Raw genomic sequence first — 21,029 nt, 5'->3', positions numbered from 1 at the left:
GATTTTATCTAATACTTAGAAATCATTTTGCCTCTAATGGCACAATTTTCCACACCTGCAAGTTTCTGAGTAGAATGTGAACCTTGACTTTAAAGATTCGTGTCTAAAGTATCTCCATGCAAACATCTGTATAGAAGATGAAGATTTTCTTTCTAAGTGGTGGATCAATGATGTGGCCCTACTAATACAAACACAAGACAACACCCACTCAAAAAAAATCCCAAACATGCACAACAACTGACCCGAAACATTGAAAAAAAATACCTTCATTTTTGTCAGGTGATGATGAACCTAAAGTACAGAACAAGAACTCAGTATGTAGCTTGTTGCTTTTAAAATCAGCTTTGAATTTATCCCCTGCTCATCTCCTAACACAGTAGTATAAAGAAACACATTCATCCTAGCAGACCGACAAACACGGAGAGACTGATGAGCAGTACATACGCTGGGACTGAGACACCATTTTTGTCCGGCTTCTTCCTCTCGAATCCGTCTTGGCATTCCCCACAGCAGCAAGTGGTGCAGAAAGCTTGGCTCTCACCCGACCTAAGGAATAAATATTAACAGGATTAAAATATTTCCTATAATAGTATTTAGTATTAAGAAGAGGGATCTCCGCTATTTTCAAGTATTTTTTTTTATAAATTCTGAAATAAGGCAGCCATTACTTACATATTATACATCTCTTAAAAAGGTAAAAGTACAGGGCTAGACAGATGGCTCAGTGGTTAAGAGCACTGGCTGTTCTTCCAGAGGTCTGGGGTTCAATTCCCAGTACCCACATAGTAGCTCACAACTGTCTGTAATTCCAATTTCAGGGGATCCAACACCCTCACACAAATGCACCAATGCAAATAAATAAATCATTAAAAGAAAATCTTTCTTTCACACAGATTCTTTAAAAAAAATGTAAAAGTACACAGTTTAGGGTCTGCTTTCTGATATGGCATTTCACCTAGGCTTATCTGGAATTCCTTGGCTTCCAAGTATCTGGGACTACAGCCTGTATATCACCAAGCCCAGGTATATACTGCTTTATACATGTTTGTTCTATGTAAGAATCAACTCAAACTACAGAAGACTTTCATCCTTAGTTTGGTATTACTAATTTAGTGGTTTTAACTAATTACGCTGGACGTGGTAGTACATAACTTTAATCCCAGCACTTAGGAGGCAGAGGCAGGTGGATCTCTTTTTTGAGTTCAAGGACAGCCTGGTTTACACAGTGAGACACTCATAAGACAAAAACAAAGCAAAACAAAACCCCCCAAAATTTCCAGTTTCTTGGGAATGAGACTGTTCTCAAATATGCCCCATAGCTTTAAACAACCCCAAGCAATCTTTTTAACTGACAGTGTACTTCTAAAGAGGTGCCACAGCCAAGTTATCTTTTTAGATCAGACGGCCACAGGTACACAGGGATGTGCTCACTCTTTTCTCCTGACAAACAACTTTCCTAGGAGGAATTCAGGAAGGAGAGTATGTATCGCAGAGAGCTGGCACTTCATCTCCTTTTTTTCCTAGATTACCTCCACCTCATGCCCTCTGTAAAACCAGACTACAAATACCCTCACTGTATTTCGAGAGATTTGGGAGGAAGGAAGAGCAGACAGGGTCTCTGGTCCTGCTAGAACTCACTATGTAGATCAGGCTGGCCTGAAACTCACTGAGATCTGCATGATTAAAAGACATGCGTCACCCCACCTGGCTATTTCTAGAGCTCTTGAACTAAAGAAATTAAGTTCATCAAACTATCTGTGTAAGCTGCCAGTAGGAAGAACCAGTGGCAGTAAAATCTTCACTGCTAGGCACTTTGGTGCTCTCCAGCAAGTCTCAAACAGATGCACACTGATGCTGAACACAGTTAAAAATAAAAAGTGTTTAGAATCTTTTAAATAAGAGGTACAATTTGTAGGAAATTCCAAAATTCTGACTAGTGCAATATAACCACATTGATTAGAAAAGAACATACTGAAGAGCAGGACTTAAAAATGAAGGACTGGGTGAGGTCAGAAGAGTGGGAGGAGCCTCGTGGGCACAGCCTGAGTGCTGTCAACTGCAAGGCCCTGGGAGCCCACACTGCAGGTCCCTCAGGCTTTAGGAGTCTGCTCTGGGCGGGACAGAACGTCCTCTTAACTGAAGAGTAGTGCAGAGAGACCTAGTGAGTATTTCTGAAGTCATCCACGTTCTAGCCACATACTAATGCTTTAAATTAAAAAGTGCTGAAGTAAGCTGCCATTCATTTTCAGTATCAGAATTCACATTTTTAGAGTACTCCAATTTAAACTTAAAACAGAAAACTATTTTAAGCACACCACACAGTTAATAGTCGTTCATGTCAAACTTAGAGAAAAAACATCATGTTCAAAATAAAAGGCTTTAATGAGAAAGCCTTCAGGAAAGATAAATATAAAAATTGACTTCATTTCTACAAATTCAGAAGGAATAAATATTTTTTGAAGGTGAACTGATTCAGGAAAGTATATGCAGCAAGTAGTTATATTCTCAAACCCAATTTGAATCAGGGACCAATTACCTAGTCACTGATTAAAAAAAATCAAAAGATACATTTCAAAATAGATGGAATAAAAGTATTTGATGTCCAATGATAAAGCAGAATTCCTACAAATAGAAATGACTTGGCATTAACTTTTTAAATGCAAAAATAAAAGTATTTCTATTATCATTACTGGGAAAAATGAAATTATATACAAGATATTATTTAACATGTTAAGCAATTATGTTTTTCTAGCATGAGATGATCCAAGATATAAAGCAAAACTGCATGATGAAGAATTAGAAAAAAATTCACAGACAATGAACACAACCAAATGTGGAATGTAGAAGCTGTCACAGCTGGTAAATGACAAAGGTCTGTAGATAAATTAGCCTGTTTAGTTTAAATCCTACCAATGAAAACAGTGTGGTAGAGGTATTTGTGTTACTAACAAAATATTTACTTCTTACCATCTTCAGATGCTGTTCCTAAATAAGAGAAATAAAACAGGATTTCAACAAATTCTGAAAATGTTACCTGGTAATCCCCTCCCCCAAGATTCATGTGAAAAGGTAAAAGCAGAGTATAACTTGTAGTTAGATATGCTATAGCCTTGAAAACATTCAAATGAGAAAAAAAATAATCTGACAGAATTTGATTCACAGCTCACACCAAAAAACTTAAAACCAGACAACTAAAAATAGCAAAATTCTTTGTGAACACTTCTTTATTTCATTCTTAAATTTTAGGCCGGGCGGTGGTGGCGCACGCCTTTAATCCCAGCACTCGGGAGGCAGAGCCAGGCGGATCTCTGTGAGTTCGAGGCCAGCCTGGGCTACCAAGTGAGTTCCAGGAAAGGCGCAAAGCTACACAGAGAAACCCTGTCTCGAAAAACCAAAAAAAAAAAAAAAAAAAAAAAAAAAAAAAAAAATTTTAAAAGGGTGGAAGAAATCCGAGAAATTAATTACTTAAAAACAATTTAACTCTTTAATTACTTTTCCTTGCAAATAAAATTTTATATAGACTTTTCTAAAGCAGAAATTTTTTCTGTTCATTTTCAAAAGGTAACCCATAAAGGAACTAGGAGGGTAAAAAAAAACAACTGGCTAGTATAGAAATCAAATCCATGACCTAGGTTTCATCTGCCTAAGTTTTTCATCAAAGCACATGCAAATTCAAAGACCCAACAATAGTCCTCAGCTATTTACTCAACAAAATTACTTACAATGTGTGTGAAATCTGCTGAAAATGACCAAGTACACACATCAGAACTCACTACTACAAAAGGTCAGTGACACACACCATCAGTGATGCCTCAAAAAGGCTGCTGATTCTGACCCAAACAAGAGAAATACTTTGATTGGGAAGTGATAGATTTTCTAAATATTCCAGCAATATCAAGGTTTGAGTACATCTGAGAAAGAGAGAGAGAGAGAGAGAGAGAGAGAGAGAGAGAGAGAGAGAGAGAGAGAGAGAGAGATCCCCTCCTGATGGCTGTCATTTCATTCAAAACTTTTTAATTATGACATACTTTAAAATAGAGATACTAAAATTAATAATCATGTTGGCAACCTGAGATTAAATAATGCTTCCATTTCATTAAAATAGAAAAAAAATTGAGGTCAATTTGTAGAGTCTATGTAACAATTAATAGAAAAAGTGTCTTGTTTTAGTATCTTTTTACCAATTTTTTAAGAAAGCTCAAACTTCCAGCTAACAAACACTATAGGCCCTGACAGAGTGAAGAGAAAGTTGCGATGATGTCTCTCTAGTGTCACACAGAACACTGTACAGATTTGTTACTAAACCAAAGCAACTCTAGACAAACTGCAATAATTTTAATATTGGAATTTAAAAAGCAAAGTTTAAACTTCAGTTTTAATTAAATGTCTCATATGTTAAAGCAAAAGACTTATCAAAGCCCTTTCCTCCCTCTGAATCCAGTATTATAAAAGAAAATAAGAAATTAAAACTATACTGAGTCCCATTTTTCAGGGTTCATGAGAAATATTTTAGGAAACTGACTTAAGTTGCAAAAAAAAGTACAAGGAGATAAAAAATGGATATCAGCAACTCAAAATTCAACCAGTGAGTCATGTAGCCATTTCTACATTAAAATTCATGATAAGTAGTATATTTTCAGAAGATTATAAAAGAATAAACAAGGACCCAATAGAAATGTGGAAAAGAATTATAAAAGTAACTCTTACCATCCATCTTGTCAGAAGTATCCTCTTTGAAGAAAGAGCAAGCAAAGAACAGAGGAAAACTTAGTATATTAGGGAAAAGATGTTATAACACCCCCCCATTTTTTTTTAAGACAAAAATTCACGGTACAGGCTCAGTTTGCCATCTGGCTGCTCCCAAATCCCATCTTTTCTTTGAACTTTCAGCTCCTATAATCACACATGGATAAATCTAAGAACTCTCTGTCTCTATTCCATGAGTTCATAGAGAAAAATCACACAGCCACATGGTCAGATGGTACTACTGAAGACCTGGCCTTTAATATCTGGCACAAGAAAGAATTAACATAGTAGGACCAACAAAGCTCTTATTTTTGAGGCCTGGGGTCACAATCCTTTTGTTCTAGTCTCTCTGCAGTCGAGGGTATACGCCACCATGCTTGGGTGCTGTTGCTTTTCAGCAAGTCCTGTATGTGAGGCTGGCCTCCACTAACTCAGCTCTGAAGCCCCCTATAGTAACAAGGTTAAGTGACAGCAGAGGTACAGCAGTCTGCCAGAACGATTTTCAAACAGTATGATTTATGGCAAGCACCTACTTTCTTCTGGGTGTCTGGAATTCTGATAATTGTGGCTTGCTGAGCAGGCAAAGCCAATATGACCAGCCCCTCTCCCTACCCCACCCTGGACTAAAAGTCTTAAAGGAGCTTCTCTGGCAGAAACGCTGGTTGACGTGTTGCAGCATTCATGCCAGAGGAAGGAGTCTTCCTAAAACCAGCCCTAGTGTAAGAACTACAAAGCATACATTAGACACCCAGATGACTGGACAAGGCTTTCTCCCTACTAGTTCTGCTTTTCACTCTAATAAACCTCAGCCATGAGACCCAAATGTATGGTAGTTATGCCAAGTCCAAAAATGTCCGTCCTCCTGTACCCCACTCAGTGATTGTTCAAAACCTAAAGTCATTTCTTGGACCAAGAATTCCCAGGCAGAAAATTACAATCTTCCAATGACACTCTCCTTAATACCCACCTGCTGCTGCAAATACCATGTCTGAAACTACCACTCCCTCCACTTCCTTCTCTTCGGGCTCCCAGCCCTGCTATCTACATCCCATTCCCCACAGCTTTCACAGAAGCTGCACCAACTCCAAAAATCTTTTTAAAAGGAGGAGGAGGGAAAGTGCCAGAACCATGAGGAGCTTCAGAGCTCTTCCACCCCTTTTCTTGTCCATCAAGCATGGGAATAATTTACAGGTTCCAGTGCCAACTTCTTCCACAACCAACAGAAAATTCACTTTTCTCCACATGACCTTACCAAAACTATTTGCTTTCTTTTCCATTCAGGCAATTCCATAAACGCTTTATTGAGAGTATGTATAAAAGTATGCATGCGTGTTAGGTAAGCATTTATCATGAGCTATACCTCCAATACACACACACACACACACACACACACACACACACACACACACACACACACACACACACTCTGACCATCTTGTATGACACCAAGTTTCCTCTGCAGAAGTGAACAGGTAAATTTCAAAGCACTCAAGCAACCTTTCTGCCAACAATTCAGTGCTTTAGAGAAAACAAAAGCAAATTAACCAGTGGCACCTGACTGGAACTTAATGTGACTCTTTCCTTCTATACCATTTGACCCCAACTGTTTCATTTCTTAAACACTTGGCCACATAGCAACTTCAACTCAAAAATGCAGGACAGTCAACAAACCTCCTTTTTAGCCTCTTATTTCTCACCAACATATGAACAGACTGAAAATCTGAATGCAGAACTACCAAATCCTCAGGACCTGTCAGAAGCCTTGTTAAAAATTAAATGCAGGAAGTGTTTGCTAGAAAAGAATGACATACTCCTTCTGAATTCTGTATGTTCATCCATGATAAACAGGCTCAATGTAGAAGAAAGCAGAGCCTACCAGTCACAAGTGTACAGGGTTGCACGGGGACAGAGGTAAGGTGTGTGCTGCAATGCCCAGCTTTAGGGAGGTGCTAAGATCTGAACTCAGATCCTCAAGCTTGTGTAGCAAGTGCTTTATCCACTTTATCTTCCCAGCCATGTTTTTGTTTTTTTTTTGTTTGTTTGTTTATTTTTCTGGTTTTTCAAGACAGGGTTTCTCTGTGTTGTTTTGGTGCCTGTCCTGGATCTTGCTCTGGAGACCAGGCTGGCCTCGAACTCAGAGAGATCCGCCTGCCTCTGTCTCCAGAGCGCTCGGTGTGCGCCACCGCTGCCCAGGCCCCAGCCATGTTCTGACGTCCCTTTATTTTATTGAAGCAGTGTCTTCCTATGTAGCCCCGGCTGGCATGCACCAACATACCTGTGTTTGGTTTGTTTTGGTTCCTCTTCCCTCTTCCTTTTCTTCCCCTTCCACCTCCTTTTTTTTTTTTTTTTTTAACGGTAACTACTTTTTATTTCATTTATTTCATTAGGTTGACAGAACCCTCCGTGCCAACCCCTCACAGCTTTGTTGAGGCAGAGGCCAGTTTAGTCTCTATGCCTCAAGGGGATCTTCTCCCCACTCTAGACAACAAAACTAAAACAAAGTTGAGCCCAGAGTTTCCAGTACTTTCCATGGATCTTAGGAGTGGCACATTCTTTCTAAACACCATCTCTACCCAGATGTCTGCAGTCAGGAACATGAGTAGCACGGAGACCATGTGTACCATCAGAACACCACACTATAATTATTATATGGCTAAAAATAGCCTAAGATCTTATTTAGCAAACAATGCACAGGTAGAGTAATGGGAATGTCTGAATTCCAAAGACAATCAGATTATGAGGGCATAAAACAACAGACCAAGTTCTAGAGTGGAAGGTTGGTTGGTTTTTATTTTTGGTGTGATTATTTAAATACTAGATTATTGTGTCAAAACTTTTTGAGTTATTATTACTACTATTATTAATTATTATATTACGAGTGGGTGCTATGGAACACATATGGAGGTCAGAGGACAATTTATAGTAGTAAGTTCTCTTCTACCATGTGAGTCCTGATGGTTAAACTCAGTCCATCAGGTTTGGCAGCAGTCACCTTTACTTACTAAGCCAACTAGATGGCCCTGGATCTAAACTCAACATTTAAAAAGGCTTCATGCACTAAATTTCCATTTAGAAAATAGTGTACCATCATTAATTCACTTCAGCCCTGTTTTCAATAAGGCCCTGGTCATCACATTCTCATCAACAGTGGGCATTTAACTAAACTTTCCTTTATATTTATAGGTCTTTTAACTTGTTTGACCATGGTCAAAACCCAACATTTGTTCTGGTGTTTACAGGCAGCTGTTACGTGTCTTTTATTTTTATGATCTATGTAAGCTTGTCCGTATTTGACTTGGAAAACAATGCCATCTTATCTTTTTCTTATTTGTGGAATGTGACAATTAAAAATTGCCTCCCAGCTACCTGACTTTGTATTCTCACATGAGACTTAACTCCAGGACTTGTTACCAGAGCTGTTTTTATATGTAGACATTTTTTCTGTGATGTGAGATTAGATGAATTCTTGAATGCTTTTTTTTTTTGGTTTTTCGAGACAGGGTTTCTCTGTGTAGCTTTGCGCCTTTCCTGGAACTCACTTGGTAGTCCAGGCTGGCCTAGAACTCACAGAGATCCACCTGGCTCTGCCTCCTGAGTGCTGGGATTAAAGGCGTGCGCCACCACCGCCCGGCTCGAGATTAGATGAATTCTTATCCGTTCCATTTTCAACAGGTGTCTTACAGTTTTATTCAAGATTCTGGAATGTATTGTAACACTGTGTGTAATAGGTTATAACTTATACTTAAAAACTGTGAAATACACGTCTCAACACCATGCACCCAATAATCTAGCCTTACTTTATCACTCAGCAACAGCGCTATTCTAGCACACACAAACGCATGGCCCAAAACTCCATGCTCTTTACTGTATACCAGTAACTTATCTGCTTAATGTTCCAGCACTACAACAGCAAGCAAGAAAGAAGTATACAACAGAGACACACATGGATAACCAGCCCTAAAACATTTAAGCTCATGGATATGAAAACATACAGAAAAAAAAAACCAAAAACCCAATTCCAAACAGCATTTGGAATGTATGTCTAAACTTTGATTAGACACAGACTCTGCAGTTCTCCTTATCCCCAAACGTAAAGGAATAAAAGTAAGATCAAGAAACCAGAGAAACTGATTACAAAGCCAGTGCCTTCACTTGGTAACTAGTGGGTAGGCGTGTCATCAGTACAGTTAGGGAAATCCTATAGCAATCATGGAGTCAAGAACAATGTTTGATCGGATGAGGAGGAAGACAACGGAGAAGAGCAGAAACAAGGTGGCTGACAGGTCCATGGGTCATCCCTAACAAGCAAGAATGAACTAGAAATGGGTGTGACTCATCATTTTCTCTTCACTGAGAGCAGGGGAAGAATGCAATTGGCTGTCTTACCAAGTGACGCATAGGAACCTGGATTCAGGGCACCGGCGCCTAAGCGCCCACTTCGTACAGCTTGTCCAGCGGCATGATGTGCTTTGGCACCAGCTGCGGCGTTCACATCTATGTCACTTCGAGAACGCTGCAGGCTTCCTGGAAGGGAGCTGGCTTTGCTGCCTCCCACCGACACTGCAGAAGACAAAGCAGCCAGTGTTACTTTTATTGCTGCCAACAAAATGACGACACAAGTACTTTAAACTATCCTGTGCTAATCATCTACAGCAACACAGGACCCACAAGGCAGCAGTGGCCAAAATGGATAGCACTGTAATGTCACTTTAAAGTCAAAATGCCTCAGTTAGCTATGATACAACAAAGTTTTCTTCAGCAATTTTGAGTAGTTCTTTGCTTCATTTTTCTTTCATGGGAAAATGGTGAATTTTGATTATAAAATTGACAGGTCTGTTTTGGTATCTGAAGAGGTGACGTTTAGGACAGTTTTGGGAAAATGAAACACTAAAACACCTGACAGCATTATTATTCTTGACGACTAGAAAATGCAAGAATATTCTCTAGAAATAGTGATATTGAAAAATTAATGGAGCTTTGTTACTCTTGGGAAGTCTGTGCCAAGTCATTAAACTTCTGAAATTAAAAAAAAAATTCTAAAATTTAGTTTCAGTTCTTAAAAGGAATTTTAACATACTATGAGCTATGACTTGTTAATGGTTGTGAAATCAACTGAGTGAGTCCTAACGAGCATTTTAAAGAAATGAAACAGAACAGAAAACATCACAAAAGGCTAGGCAAGCACTGCCTCCCAAAGCTTCAGCTTATACACAGCATACAGAGTTACAGTAAGTGTGCATGCATGTGTGACCCTGGGTTATGAAAATATTTTCTCATTGTAGATCACATCAAAGCAGTTTAAAGGCTACTGCTTATAGACAAAATAGGCTATAACTCTTACTCAAAGAAGCAATTACCTCTTCCAGCCACAGTTGATGGATTCGCTGTAGACCATTTAGAAGAAAAAGGACGACTGGAAGGTAAAAAGAAATGCTTTTAGTAGCAAGACTTAATTGATCATTATAATAAGAATGAAACAGCGGCTGTCAAGAAAGCTGAGAAATCTTCCTTTAAAAACAGTTGTTTTCGAGAACTAACTATAAAGCAAAGTAATTGGCAATGAAAAAGATAGAGACCAGGTTACTTTATTCACTCTGGTTTTTAGCACATAGACAACTCAATGTTAGCACTACCAATCACTTGCATCCTAAAGAACTTCACGTAGAAGAGACAGTGTGGTTATTACTAGCATAACAGGCAGCTTGGCCCACCAGATCCTGTCTCATGTGATTCCTCCAATGTCACGTCCTGGAAATGCACTCACTACTCACAGCATCAATTATTTTATGGTATAAAGAAATGCACAGAAGTCAAGTGTTCCCAAACATGAACATACAGAAACAAAATGTGAATCATTAAATTCTTAAAAGAAAACTCAAAGAATAGTTAAACTAGTATATGGTCCAACACCAACAGTAGCCCAAAGAAATTAAGTAAAACCAAATCCCCATTTTTCAAGGTCTTAGTAGATGTAAGCTCTCCAACTGAAGAGTTGGAGAGAGGACTACACATAACTACCAAGTGCATGACCTTACTTGAGACTTTCTTGTGAGCTAGATGAGGACCTGTCTGACTGTGGGAGAGATGCTACACTGCCAGAACTCTTTAGGTAAGTTTGAAGACTTTTCTGATACGACGGCTCAAGGGAATTATATAACGTTTCAGCTTCACCAGGAAAGTGGTTTCTAAGACCCATGTATGTCCTGTAAAGGAAAGAAAAGTCCATCAGTAACAGTTTGTCATGACTGGAGGAACACAAACTCACTGTGTCAGGTGAAAACTGTGAACTGAGTGAATTCCAGGGGGAAAATTACAGGTTTTTGAAAAAGCAGACCTCAGTTTACAGGCCAGTTATGCCATTTATGGTTCATGTAGCCCTGAGTGAACCCCCAATCTCAGATTTCAGATGCATCAATGGAGACAGTACCATTTTTGCAGGACTTTCTTCAGTATTAAAAAGTTAAAAATAAGCCAGCTGTGGTGGTGCATGCCTTCAATCCTAGCACTCAGAAGGCAGAGGCAGGCAGATCTCTGTGAGTTCAAGGCCAGCCTGGTTTACAAAGTAAGTTTCAGGTTAGCCAGAGTTACAAAGTGAGAACCTGTCTCAAAAAGTGTGTGTCTGTGTGTGTGTGGGGTGTTGGGGGGGGGGGGACCAGGAGCCTTACTTAGTGTTAGGTGCATAATACCTACCTAGTATATGCAGTTGCCTTATTGACAATGAAAGTGAATACCCTCTGACGGAATGAGAACAATGGTGACTGCACAGATGACAACTGGAAGTCAGTTGTTCTATGTCTAGCACAGTTAGTGGATAAAATGCATTTCAATTTTGCTGGAGACTTAGTCAAACAGAGTAATTGAGATACTGGTGATATCATCATCTCTCAATGTAATTCATTAAGAACAACAACAAAATACTTCAAAGCATGTTTAATTGAGTTTCCACAAAAATATAGTACAGACTTACTTTCTTGCCTCCACTCTGGCCTCAGCATCAGCATCATGAATTCCCTTCTTAATAGTTTCAACCAAGACAGCTGCATGTCTACACAACAAATGTACCTTTATATTAATACTTAATACTGTATTTCACTACAAACAATAGTAATTCCTACATGGTACACATCTACCCCAAAGGAGGGGAAAGTAGAAGATTAATTAGTAAAATAAATTATAATTTATAATTACATAAATTATAAAAATAATTATAATTATTTTACTAATTAATGATTGTAGCATTTTCTTTCCTTTTTTAAAGGCAGAGTGTTGCTACACAGCCTAGGATGGTCTTGAACTCAAAACAATCTTCCTATATCAGCCTCCAGAGTGCTGAGATTACAAGTGTGTAATACAATACCTAATATGCTTTTCTCTCTCTTTTTCTTTTCTTTTTGAGATGGAGTTTTTCTATGCAGCCTGAGCCAACTTGATTTACGTTCTATCTCCCCAGCCTTCAACTGGGTGGGATGACAGATATGGCCTGCTCTAAGATTATAGGAGTTTCTAACAATTTGCCCTACACATCTCACCCATATATTGTTTCCTCCTGATAATTCGGAGACTAAAAATCTGAAAATAATTATCTTTATAGAATCCTAACAACAAGTAAATAAATATGCAGTATTTAAATTTAAAACTTATTATAAATTTGAGGGTGGGAAATAACCATATGGTTGGCTCTTTACTACCCCACAACTGTAAAAAGTTATTTGCTACAAGGATGATCTAGCCCAGTGGTTCTCTCAACTTTCTTAATGCTGTGACCCTTTAATACAGTTCCTCATGTTGTGGTGAGCCCCCAATCACAAAATTATTTTCACTGCTACTTCATAACTGAAATTGTGCTACTGTTATAAATTGTAATGTAAATATCTGATATCCTGGATATCTGATAAGTGACACCTGTGAAAGGTTCATTCAACCTATAAAGGGGTTGCAACCCACAGGCTGAGAACGACTGATGTAACCAATATATAAATAGCTGCCACAAACAAGCAAGCAAACAAAAACTTAAAAAAACCCTTTGAATTATTTTATGCCTATGGTAAAAAATTCTATTAAAAAACAAACAAACAAACAAACAAACAAACAAACAACCCTGTAAGGGCTGTAGAGATGGCTTCACTGTTAAGAGTACATACTATTCTTGCAGGTGACTGTGGTTTGACCCCCAGCACCCACATCAAGCAGCTCATAGCTGACTATAACTCCAGCCTCTGGGGATCGCACACCTTCGGTTTCCTAGGGTAACCATACTCCCAGGGACATATCCACACATACAATTTTTGAAAAAATTCTTAAAAAAAATAAAAGAACTGTGATTCTATTAAAATAGAAATCAGCAATATACTCAATAAAAATGCAGGTTATCTCTGATGCTTGAAAAACTTAAAAGCAGCATGAAATAGTACTTACACAGCCCTGTACAGAGCTAACTAGCTGTTCACACTTTCCTTCATCTCAATTCCTCTTTAAAAAAAAAAAAAAATCTCTTTCAAACAAGGGGCCCCTTCCTTCCCTCTGACAAACCATTCACTACATGAAAGACTACAATTTAAGAAACCTACCTCACATAGTGCATTTTAAAAATGTTTTTCCAATTCCACATGGAGGATGTTAAATAACCTATTCTAAGGGACCATCACCCAACCCACCAAAACCCAAACTATTCACAACTGTATGCACAGGAGGAACACAGCATCATAGCTCTAAGGAAGAAAGACAAGGACAAATATCTCAAGACAAAATGAGAAACAATGTAAAATACTGCTTTCGGGAAGGGGAATAAAACTTTGTGTGTGTGTGTGTGTGTGTGTGTGTGTGTGTGTGTGTGTGTGTGTTGGGTGCCTACCTTTCCAGTGAATGAGTCTGCCACTCCTGCAGCAACAGATCTAAAAATTCAAAGGAACGCCTGAAAAATAAACGTTAAATTACAATTAAACATACTGAGAAATACATTCATACTTTCTTTCAAAATACTTCATTTTGCCCCTGAATTAAACACACAAGACATATTTTCAGATTACCTTAATCAGAAAAAAAACTGATCTAAAGGACTTAACTATTATTATGCTAGATAGTTTAAAGGGACTTTTGAGTCCTATAATTTAATTTCAAAATGTTCATTAAATAGTAAACGTTTATGACAGCACCCAGAGATGGCTTAGCAGGCACTCATGACTCTACAAAGTAGTCCTCCGACTTTCAAATGAGCTATGCAGCCCCAACATACATCATACACACAGAATGAAATATACAAGGACTGCCACTAAGTACATGACAGTCTAGAACTTTTGATTCTACGTAACTATGTGCACACAGGATTTTAAAGCAAATTCATACGTGTTTTCTCCTAAGCCCTCTAATTCTCAACTTCAGCCATTCTGTTCTTCATTTGGAGGTTTTAGAAAAATGGGCTGTTAGTCAGATTTACCTAGGGGCTGTTATTTTCCAACTGCTAAAATTTCAAAGAGCTGACTAGATTAACTGGTCTAAAAATTGTAAATCACGTAAAGAACCTGATGCCTTATTTGGCCTTTGTCCAGTGACAAAATATGAGGCAAAATGTATTGCTCTCCAACATTCTACGCACAAATATTGGGCCTAAAGATATATATCTATATATATACATATCTACTGTCCTTGTATTTGCTGTGGCCTTGACTCTTGAGTCACTGAACTACATCATTAGCCTTCCACAGGTCTTCATTGCTGATGGCAGTAAGTTTTGAAGAAGTCAAGCTAGGTGTGATGGTGCATACCTGAAATCTCAGCACTTGATAACTGAAGGCAGAACAATCACGGGTTCAAGGCCAGCCTGGCAATACTTCAAAACCTTTTCTCAAAATAAATGAATGTTCTTTTTTTTCCAGAAATCATAAAGAGAAAGAGAGAGACTAACAGACTTAATTTATCTACTTACTGTCTTATACACACAAAATCAGAAACTCTTAAATGTTTCATCTGCAGTCTATGGGGTGAACTTAGTCCCATAATTTACACATGCACTGAGATATACAATAGTGGCAGCTGTAGAATTCTAGCTATTCCTAACTCCATACTTTGAAGAACAAGGCAATCAGCGAACTAAATAAACCACAGCTAAGTGATAAATCTGAGAAACTCGAGTGCTCACAACAGTTACTTTATCCCCCTTCCCTTAAATGTGGTAAAAAGCTTGTATCACGGGCTAGAGAAATGGCTGGGCAACTAAGGGTGCTCACTACCAGCCTTGTGACCCAATTTTGAGCCCCAGGATCCACATGGTTTAAAAAAAAGAACTGATTTTTGAAAGTTTTCCTCTGATCTCCACGAAAGTACAATAGCGCGCGCGCACACACACACACACACACACACACACATATACTCACATAGTAAAGGTAAACAAATTTGAAAAATTATATCATTGTCTGAATGGTAAAATTTATTAAAAACCTTTTCCTCTACAACTTACCTCCTCACAGGAACTGATTTTGATGTGCAGTTGCTTGTTATTAAAGGTATAAGTCTAGGGACATGGGTATGCTGAAAAAGATAATTTAAAAAAGCATGAAAACACAGTGCACATCACAGTGCCTCTGTGTGTCTTATACTCAAGGAGCTTAGCTATGGAATACCCAGAAAAAAAAAAAAAAACACCCTGCAAATCAGATCTACAGAAACCTAAATTCCCCCTAGTCAGAGTGAAATGATGGGTATAGTTTTCAAGAGACAGCTGTGATGTCACCAATACATAAGGAAGACATTGTTCACATGCCCAGGAAGAGCTGTTAGGTCAATACAGGGGTGTGTATGTGTACAGAAATAATAACTGCATGTCACTGAGATCATATTACACTCACACTCTTGATGACTGTGATACAATGCACTGTGAAAGGGTGATTTTTAATAGAACTTTCATTCTGGCTGAATCCCAAAGCTGTTAGATTCAAGGAAGCAATAGATATTGCCCTTCAACTCCTAATTCTAGTGCTTTCCTTAGTGAAGTAAACACTAAAGTGCTCATTACAGATACAGAATCTAAGCATGGATCTGTGTCACCTTTGGTCTGGCATTTTTCTCATTCCTGATTTAGCTATTAAGCACTCCATTTCTAGTATTTTATGAAATTATAACATCATTAATTTGATCAAAATCTCTACGTATATAGCGGCCCATATTAAGAATGTGTTTGCTGCTTTCATCACTACCTGCAACATCTGTGATTACATACACAAGTGCACGTAACACCTACAGATGCATTATGTTCCCTATTCAAATGGGTATATTTTGCAAGCTTTTGCATTATTTACATGCTCCATATTAACTCTGAACTTTTATTACCAGAAAATTAATTCTAAAGCAATTTTCTTTCCTTGAGAGGTAAAAAGAATAATAATATGACTTAATTAAGTACATGGATGGGGAGGGGTTTGTGAGAAACCTACCCGAATAATAAATCTGATTGCTGCACATCCAGAAGTTGCCATGACTTTTGCACTATTGGGAACAAGATTAAAAAGTGTAGGTACAATGGCTTCGGCGCCGTGATCAAACTTGTTTCCCAAAACCGTTGAAAGGTGGCTACAAAGGAACACAAAAATTATTTTAATATTAAATACAGGAAAAAAATATTTATTTTATGTATTTAGAGAGAGTTTTCTATCCTAAGGCTAGCTCAAATCTGACATGTAGCCAAGGCTGACTTTGAACTTGTGCTCCTCTTGCACCACATGCACCGTGCAGCACACGGCTGGCTTAGGAGGTGCCAGCATTCAAAGCCATGGAGGGCTGCATCCATGCTTCTGCCAACTGAGCTGCACCCCTTCCTCTGGGTACTAGACCTTTTCTTCTTTTTTCTACCCAGTAACTGGCAGTCCAAAGACAAAATCTGGTATTTTATTTATCTCTTGACATTCAGAGATGCTATGTTATCACAGAATCAAACTATGAAAGCTAAGTAAACATTAAGTAAAATTAATACCCTGATTGTGGGTCTTCTTCAGATATTTCTATTTCGATGCCCCAATAACCTCAAGTCCAAAATATTTTACTCTTCAGTTACAAATCTTACACCAATCAATGTTTCAAAAAACATTCCCTATTTTGATTAGTGGTACAGTTACTTTTTGTGGGGGAGGGGAGTCACAAATATTATGATCTCTTTGGGGCAAGATTTAAGAATCCACTACTGAAACTCTAGTCTCTCCTAAATTCAGTAATCTTAAAGACATCTGTAATTTCTTTGCACATTTGTAATTCTCTGTCTCTCTGGGTGTGTGTGTGTGTGTACATGTGCACATGTGAGTGTAGAAGACAGAGGACAAGTTTAGTAGACATCCTCATGAATATCATCTATTCTCTCACTGGCCTGGGGCCACCAACTAAGCTGGACTGCCTGGCCAATGAGTCTTGGGATCTTCCTGTCTCCACCTCCACAGTGCCGAGATTAGAAGTGTACACCCCAACTCCTAATACTGTACAGCAAGAAGCTTACCCCCTGAGCTCTCTCCCTAGCACTAACTAGCTCAGGTTAGAACACTCAGAAAGGAAGTCATTATTGACAGCTCTGACATGCTGTACTATTGGTCAATTTCAACATACACGGAATCTTTATTTAACTGATGTTTTATTTTTTAGTGACAAGGTGTTATGTAGCCCATGCAGGCCTTGAACTCATTTGTAGCCCAGGATGATTTTTAACTCTGATCCTCCTATTTCCACCTCCCAAGCGACAGGATTACAGACATGTAATCCTATATGCTCAGCAGTTTACTCTCTTATTGAAAATATATGGTTGGGATACAATTTGTGCCAAAAATTAAGGTTCTTGATTCAAAGAGGTACTCCAGACTTGCTAGTGTTCAGTTATAAAGTCAGTTTTTGCCTGATTCCTAGGCAAAAAGGGCCCTCAACTCTAGTGTCTTCCTCTCAGGAGTGTAACTTCTGTTACAGCAGGCAGGTAATATACCTGAGAATCAACTTGACTTTTTGATAAGCTTGCTGGGAGAGGTGAGACCTACAGCAGCTGGTTCAGGACCTGTGCATGGACTTTTCTGGGGACGCTGCTTCATGTGTTGGGCACTAACAAGGATTCTGGAAAAGTCAGATTTACACGTTTTCCTGAAGGAGCCCTGGGAATTGGGGTTTGCCTCAGTGTTGGGAAGCAGTGGTTTTCTCTCCTCCTCAGTGAGCTATAGCTCTCACATGAGCAGATATTCAGGTATTCAGCTAGACCCAGGATCACATCAATTTCTACAGCTCTTTGGCTGTGTGTCTCTTTTTTTCACTGTTCTGCATACTAATCTTAGCTACCCAAGCCTACTGAAACCTGGATCTCTGTTTTCCTAATTCAGTAGATTGCCTTGCTCCACAGGGGTCCCTACCCTACTCTATGTCTCTAAGGCAGCACCAGGTGCTGACCACACTGCACTGTTCATGTCTATCTTTCAAGTTGCTTAGCTTAGCCTCCACTGTACATTGCCTGCAAAAAGCTATTTACTTACTCTGCAGTTTTCCTAGTCTGATTTCAAATATATTTTGGTTCTTTCTTTAAAAATTATATTTATTTTCTTGTTTATTTTGTGTACATATGAGTGCCACAGCATAGCATGTCAAGGTGAGAGGACAACACTCAGGGATCAATCCTCTCCTACCATTTGAATCCAGGGGATTGAATTCAGGTTGCCAGTAAATGCTCTTACCCACTGAACCATCTTACTAGCCCTTAAGTATATTTTTCAAGGTTACATTTATGAATTTCTGTTGTTTGTTTTGCCAGAAATATATCATCATTTTGGTTTATTTATGTCACCTGGCAACCTTGATAACATCCTTTGATTACAAGTCATCCATAGGGGGCTGGAGAGATGGCTCAGCGTTGAGAGCGAGCACTGACTGCTCTTCTAGAGGTCCTGAGTTCAATTTCCAGCAACCACATGGTGACTCACAAGTCATCCATAGAGTCCCCTACACAGGGTAATTATGCAACCTAGCACTTTTCTTGCAATCCTCGTAATTTTTATATCCCCTTTCTTTTCTTAGAACAGTAACACAACAGTAACTAGAAGATGTACTGGAGGGACCTTTGTGTTCCTTGTCTTCAAACAATACTTACATAACCACATACGCAACAACACTATTCAGGTGAGTGCAGTGGTAAATGGGATTTCAGGGGAAGATTATATACAAACAGATTTTGATAAATTAAGGTGTTATGATTCTAATTTGCTATAGTATCTGAAATTGGTACTTAATAGCCAAATTAGGACTAGGAAAAATAAGTAGCGCCAGTTCCAGACCCATTCATTTTTCCCCATACACATGGAGTTGACAAAACATCAACAAAACCCCAACAGGCTGGCATTTTAAGGTTGGTGTAAAGATTATGGAAGATGCCTTTTATCTAGTGTTACGGATTGGACCCATGTCCTCACACATGCTAGCTCAGTATTCTATCACTATGTCATACATAATCTCAGCAGCAGAAAGACTTTATAAAAAGTAACATGAAGAAAGGAAGAGAGAAAAATAAGAACTGAATCTGTGGGTACAATGAAAATGATTCTGGGATCACATATCAGCTTCTTTGGGGTAATCCTGCTATTGTTTCACTTACTGAATATTGATTCAATGAGTACTACATTTATTAATAAAAAATCAGTTAGCATTCCAGGTATGCTGGTGCACACCTTTTATCTCAGGACTTGGAAAAGCAGAGGAAGGCATATTTATGTGAGTTTGAGACTAACCTGCTTTACACTATGAGTTCCCAGACTGTTGTAGAATATTATTTTAAGATGTGTTACATTTGTTTATGGTATAGAATATTTGTTTAATGATGCAAAGATGTATTGCCTTTTTTTTTTTTTCCTGAGACATGGTTTTTCTGTCAAACAGTCCTGGCTGTCCTGGAACTCATTCTGTATACCAGGCTGGCCTTGAACTCACAGAGATCTGCCTGCCTCTGCCTCCCAAGTGCTGGGACTAAAGGTGTGTACCACCACCGCCTGGCTGCTTTGCATTCTTTTATGTTGCATTTGTTTAACTCTGTAATGCTGTGTTGCTTTTCCTGTCTAAAACACCTGATGGGTCTAATTAAGAGCTGAATGTTCAACAGCTAGGCAGGAGAAAGGATAGGCAGGGCTGGCAGGCAAAGAGTAGGAGGAGAAATCAAGGAAGAGAGGATCAAGGATCAAGAAAAGAAGGGGCCAGACATGGAATAAGGAAAGAAAGGTATATAGAACAGAGAAAGGTAAAAAGCCCAGAGGCAAAAGATAGACAAGGTAATTTAAGTTAAGAAAAGCTGGTAAGAAACAAGCCAATCTAAGGCCAGGCATTCGTAAGTAATAACAAGCCTCCGTGTGATTTATCTGGGAGCTGGGTGGCAGGCCCCAAAGAGTAAAGAGTAAAACAACCAAACAATACCAGACACCCAGGGAGCCAGGGCTGTCTGTATACTAAAACACTGTGCAAAAAAAAAAAAAAAAGCCCTCAGCACAAGAGGGCTACACTTACGCAACAGTGATGCAAGCTTCTCTGACCACCTGGGATCTGAGATCCTTAGCAGACAGCTTAAGTGCTCCATCCAACAAACGCAAATGCTGGAAAAAGCAATCATACTGTGCAGCCCCAGCAACAAGCAGTGATCTGATTTTCTTAAGCTAAAACAAAGAAAATTTTCATTATTGATATAAAAAGGTGACAGCCTATAAAAAAGGTACCCAAACTACATCATCTAAACACTTTCCTTTTTCTTTAAAATGAACTATATGGACTTCATTACATTTGCATAACTAAATTCAGACATTTTAATGGCACTGAATGCATCTCGTAAATAAACATATAAAACAACAAAAAGCTTTCTGAAAAAACAGCATTACAAGTTTAGTTACTTGTGTGAACAGATACATACATAAACAAGTAAATTTAAAAATTTTAATTATTCATTCTTTTTTTTAAAGTACAGTAAGATGTAATTACCATGAAATTTACCATTTTAAAAGATTTAACTTGTGGCATGTAAGGACATTCCCAATGTTGGACGACCAGTATCATTACCTAGTACTAGCCTCAAATCCTCCTCTTCTCCCTCCCCTGCTGTGTTGTGTTTGTGTGCATCTGCTTAGGGTTAAACCAAGGCCTCACACATGCTAAATAAACAAGACACAACAACACATAATAAAAAATAGAGTGTGACAAAGAAAAAGTAATATGAAGCTGAGTAAAGTAACTATACAAAACTGTGTTCAGCTGCACTATTGACAAGCCAAGTCAAAGTTGCAAGAAGGATATTTTTTAATCCA

The 21,029-nt window shown here is 38.5% G+C and overlaps 1 protein-coding gene across 42 annotated transcripts in view; it reads right to left on the bottom strand.

The window, feature by feature from the left end:
- Clasp2 (cytoplasmic linker associated protein 2) overlaps positions 1 to 21,029 on the bottom strand; it is a 190,388-nt gene that overhangs the window by 69,749 nt on the left and 99,610 nt on the right. For 20 of the 42 annotated variants that reach the window (XM_052722718.1, XM_052722702.1, XM_052722729.1 and 17 more), the window contains 12 exons: positions 20,242 to 20,387; positions 16,173 to 16,308; positions 15,200 to 15,270; positions 13,598 to 13,657; positions 11,714 to 11,791; positions 10,782 to 10,949; positions 10,104 to 10,159; positions 9,133 to 9,306; positions 4,708 to 4,731; positions 2,968 to 2,985; positions 445 to 546; positions 265 to 291 (listed from right to left, as the gene is read on the bottom strand). In XM_052722718.1, the coding sequence (XP_052578678.1) occupies positions 265 to 291; positions 445 to 546; positions 2,968 to 2,985; positions 4,708 to 4,731; positions 9,133 to 9,306; positions 10,104 to 10,159; positions 10,782 to 10,949; positions 11,714 to 11,791; positions 13,598 to 13,657; positions 15,200 to 15,270; positions 16,173 to 16,308; positions 20,242 to 20,387 (1,060 nt within the window). The remainder of the gene's footprint in view (positions 1 to 264; positions 292 to 444; positions 547 to 2,967; positions 2,986 to 4,707; positions 4,732 to 9,132; positions 9,307 to 10,103; positions 10,160 to 10,781; positions 10,950 to 11,713; positions 11,792 to 13,597; positions 13,658 to 15,199; positions 15,271 to 16,172; positions 16,309 to 20,241; positions 20,388 to 21,029) is intronic. The other 22 variants (XM_052722799.1, XM_052722755.1, XM_052722860.1 and 19 more) reach the window with 5 other exon arrangements.

The sequence above is a fragment of the Peromyscus californicus genome, unplaced genomic scaffold, assembly GCF_007827085.1.
Source record: "Peromyscus californicus insignis strain IS unplaced genomic scaffold, ASM782708v3 Scaffold_11__1_contigs__length_118956290, whole genome shotgun sequence".
Classification (NCBI taxonomy): Eukaryota; Metazoa; Chordata; class Mammalia; order Rodentia; family Cricetidae; genus Peromyscus; species Peromyscus californicus.
This window is presented reverse-complemented; position numbering and strand designations above follow the sequence as displayed.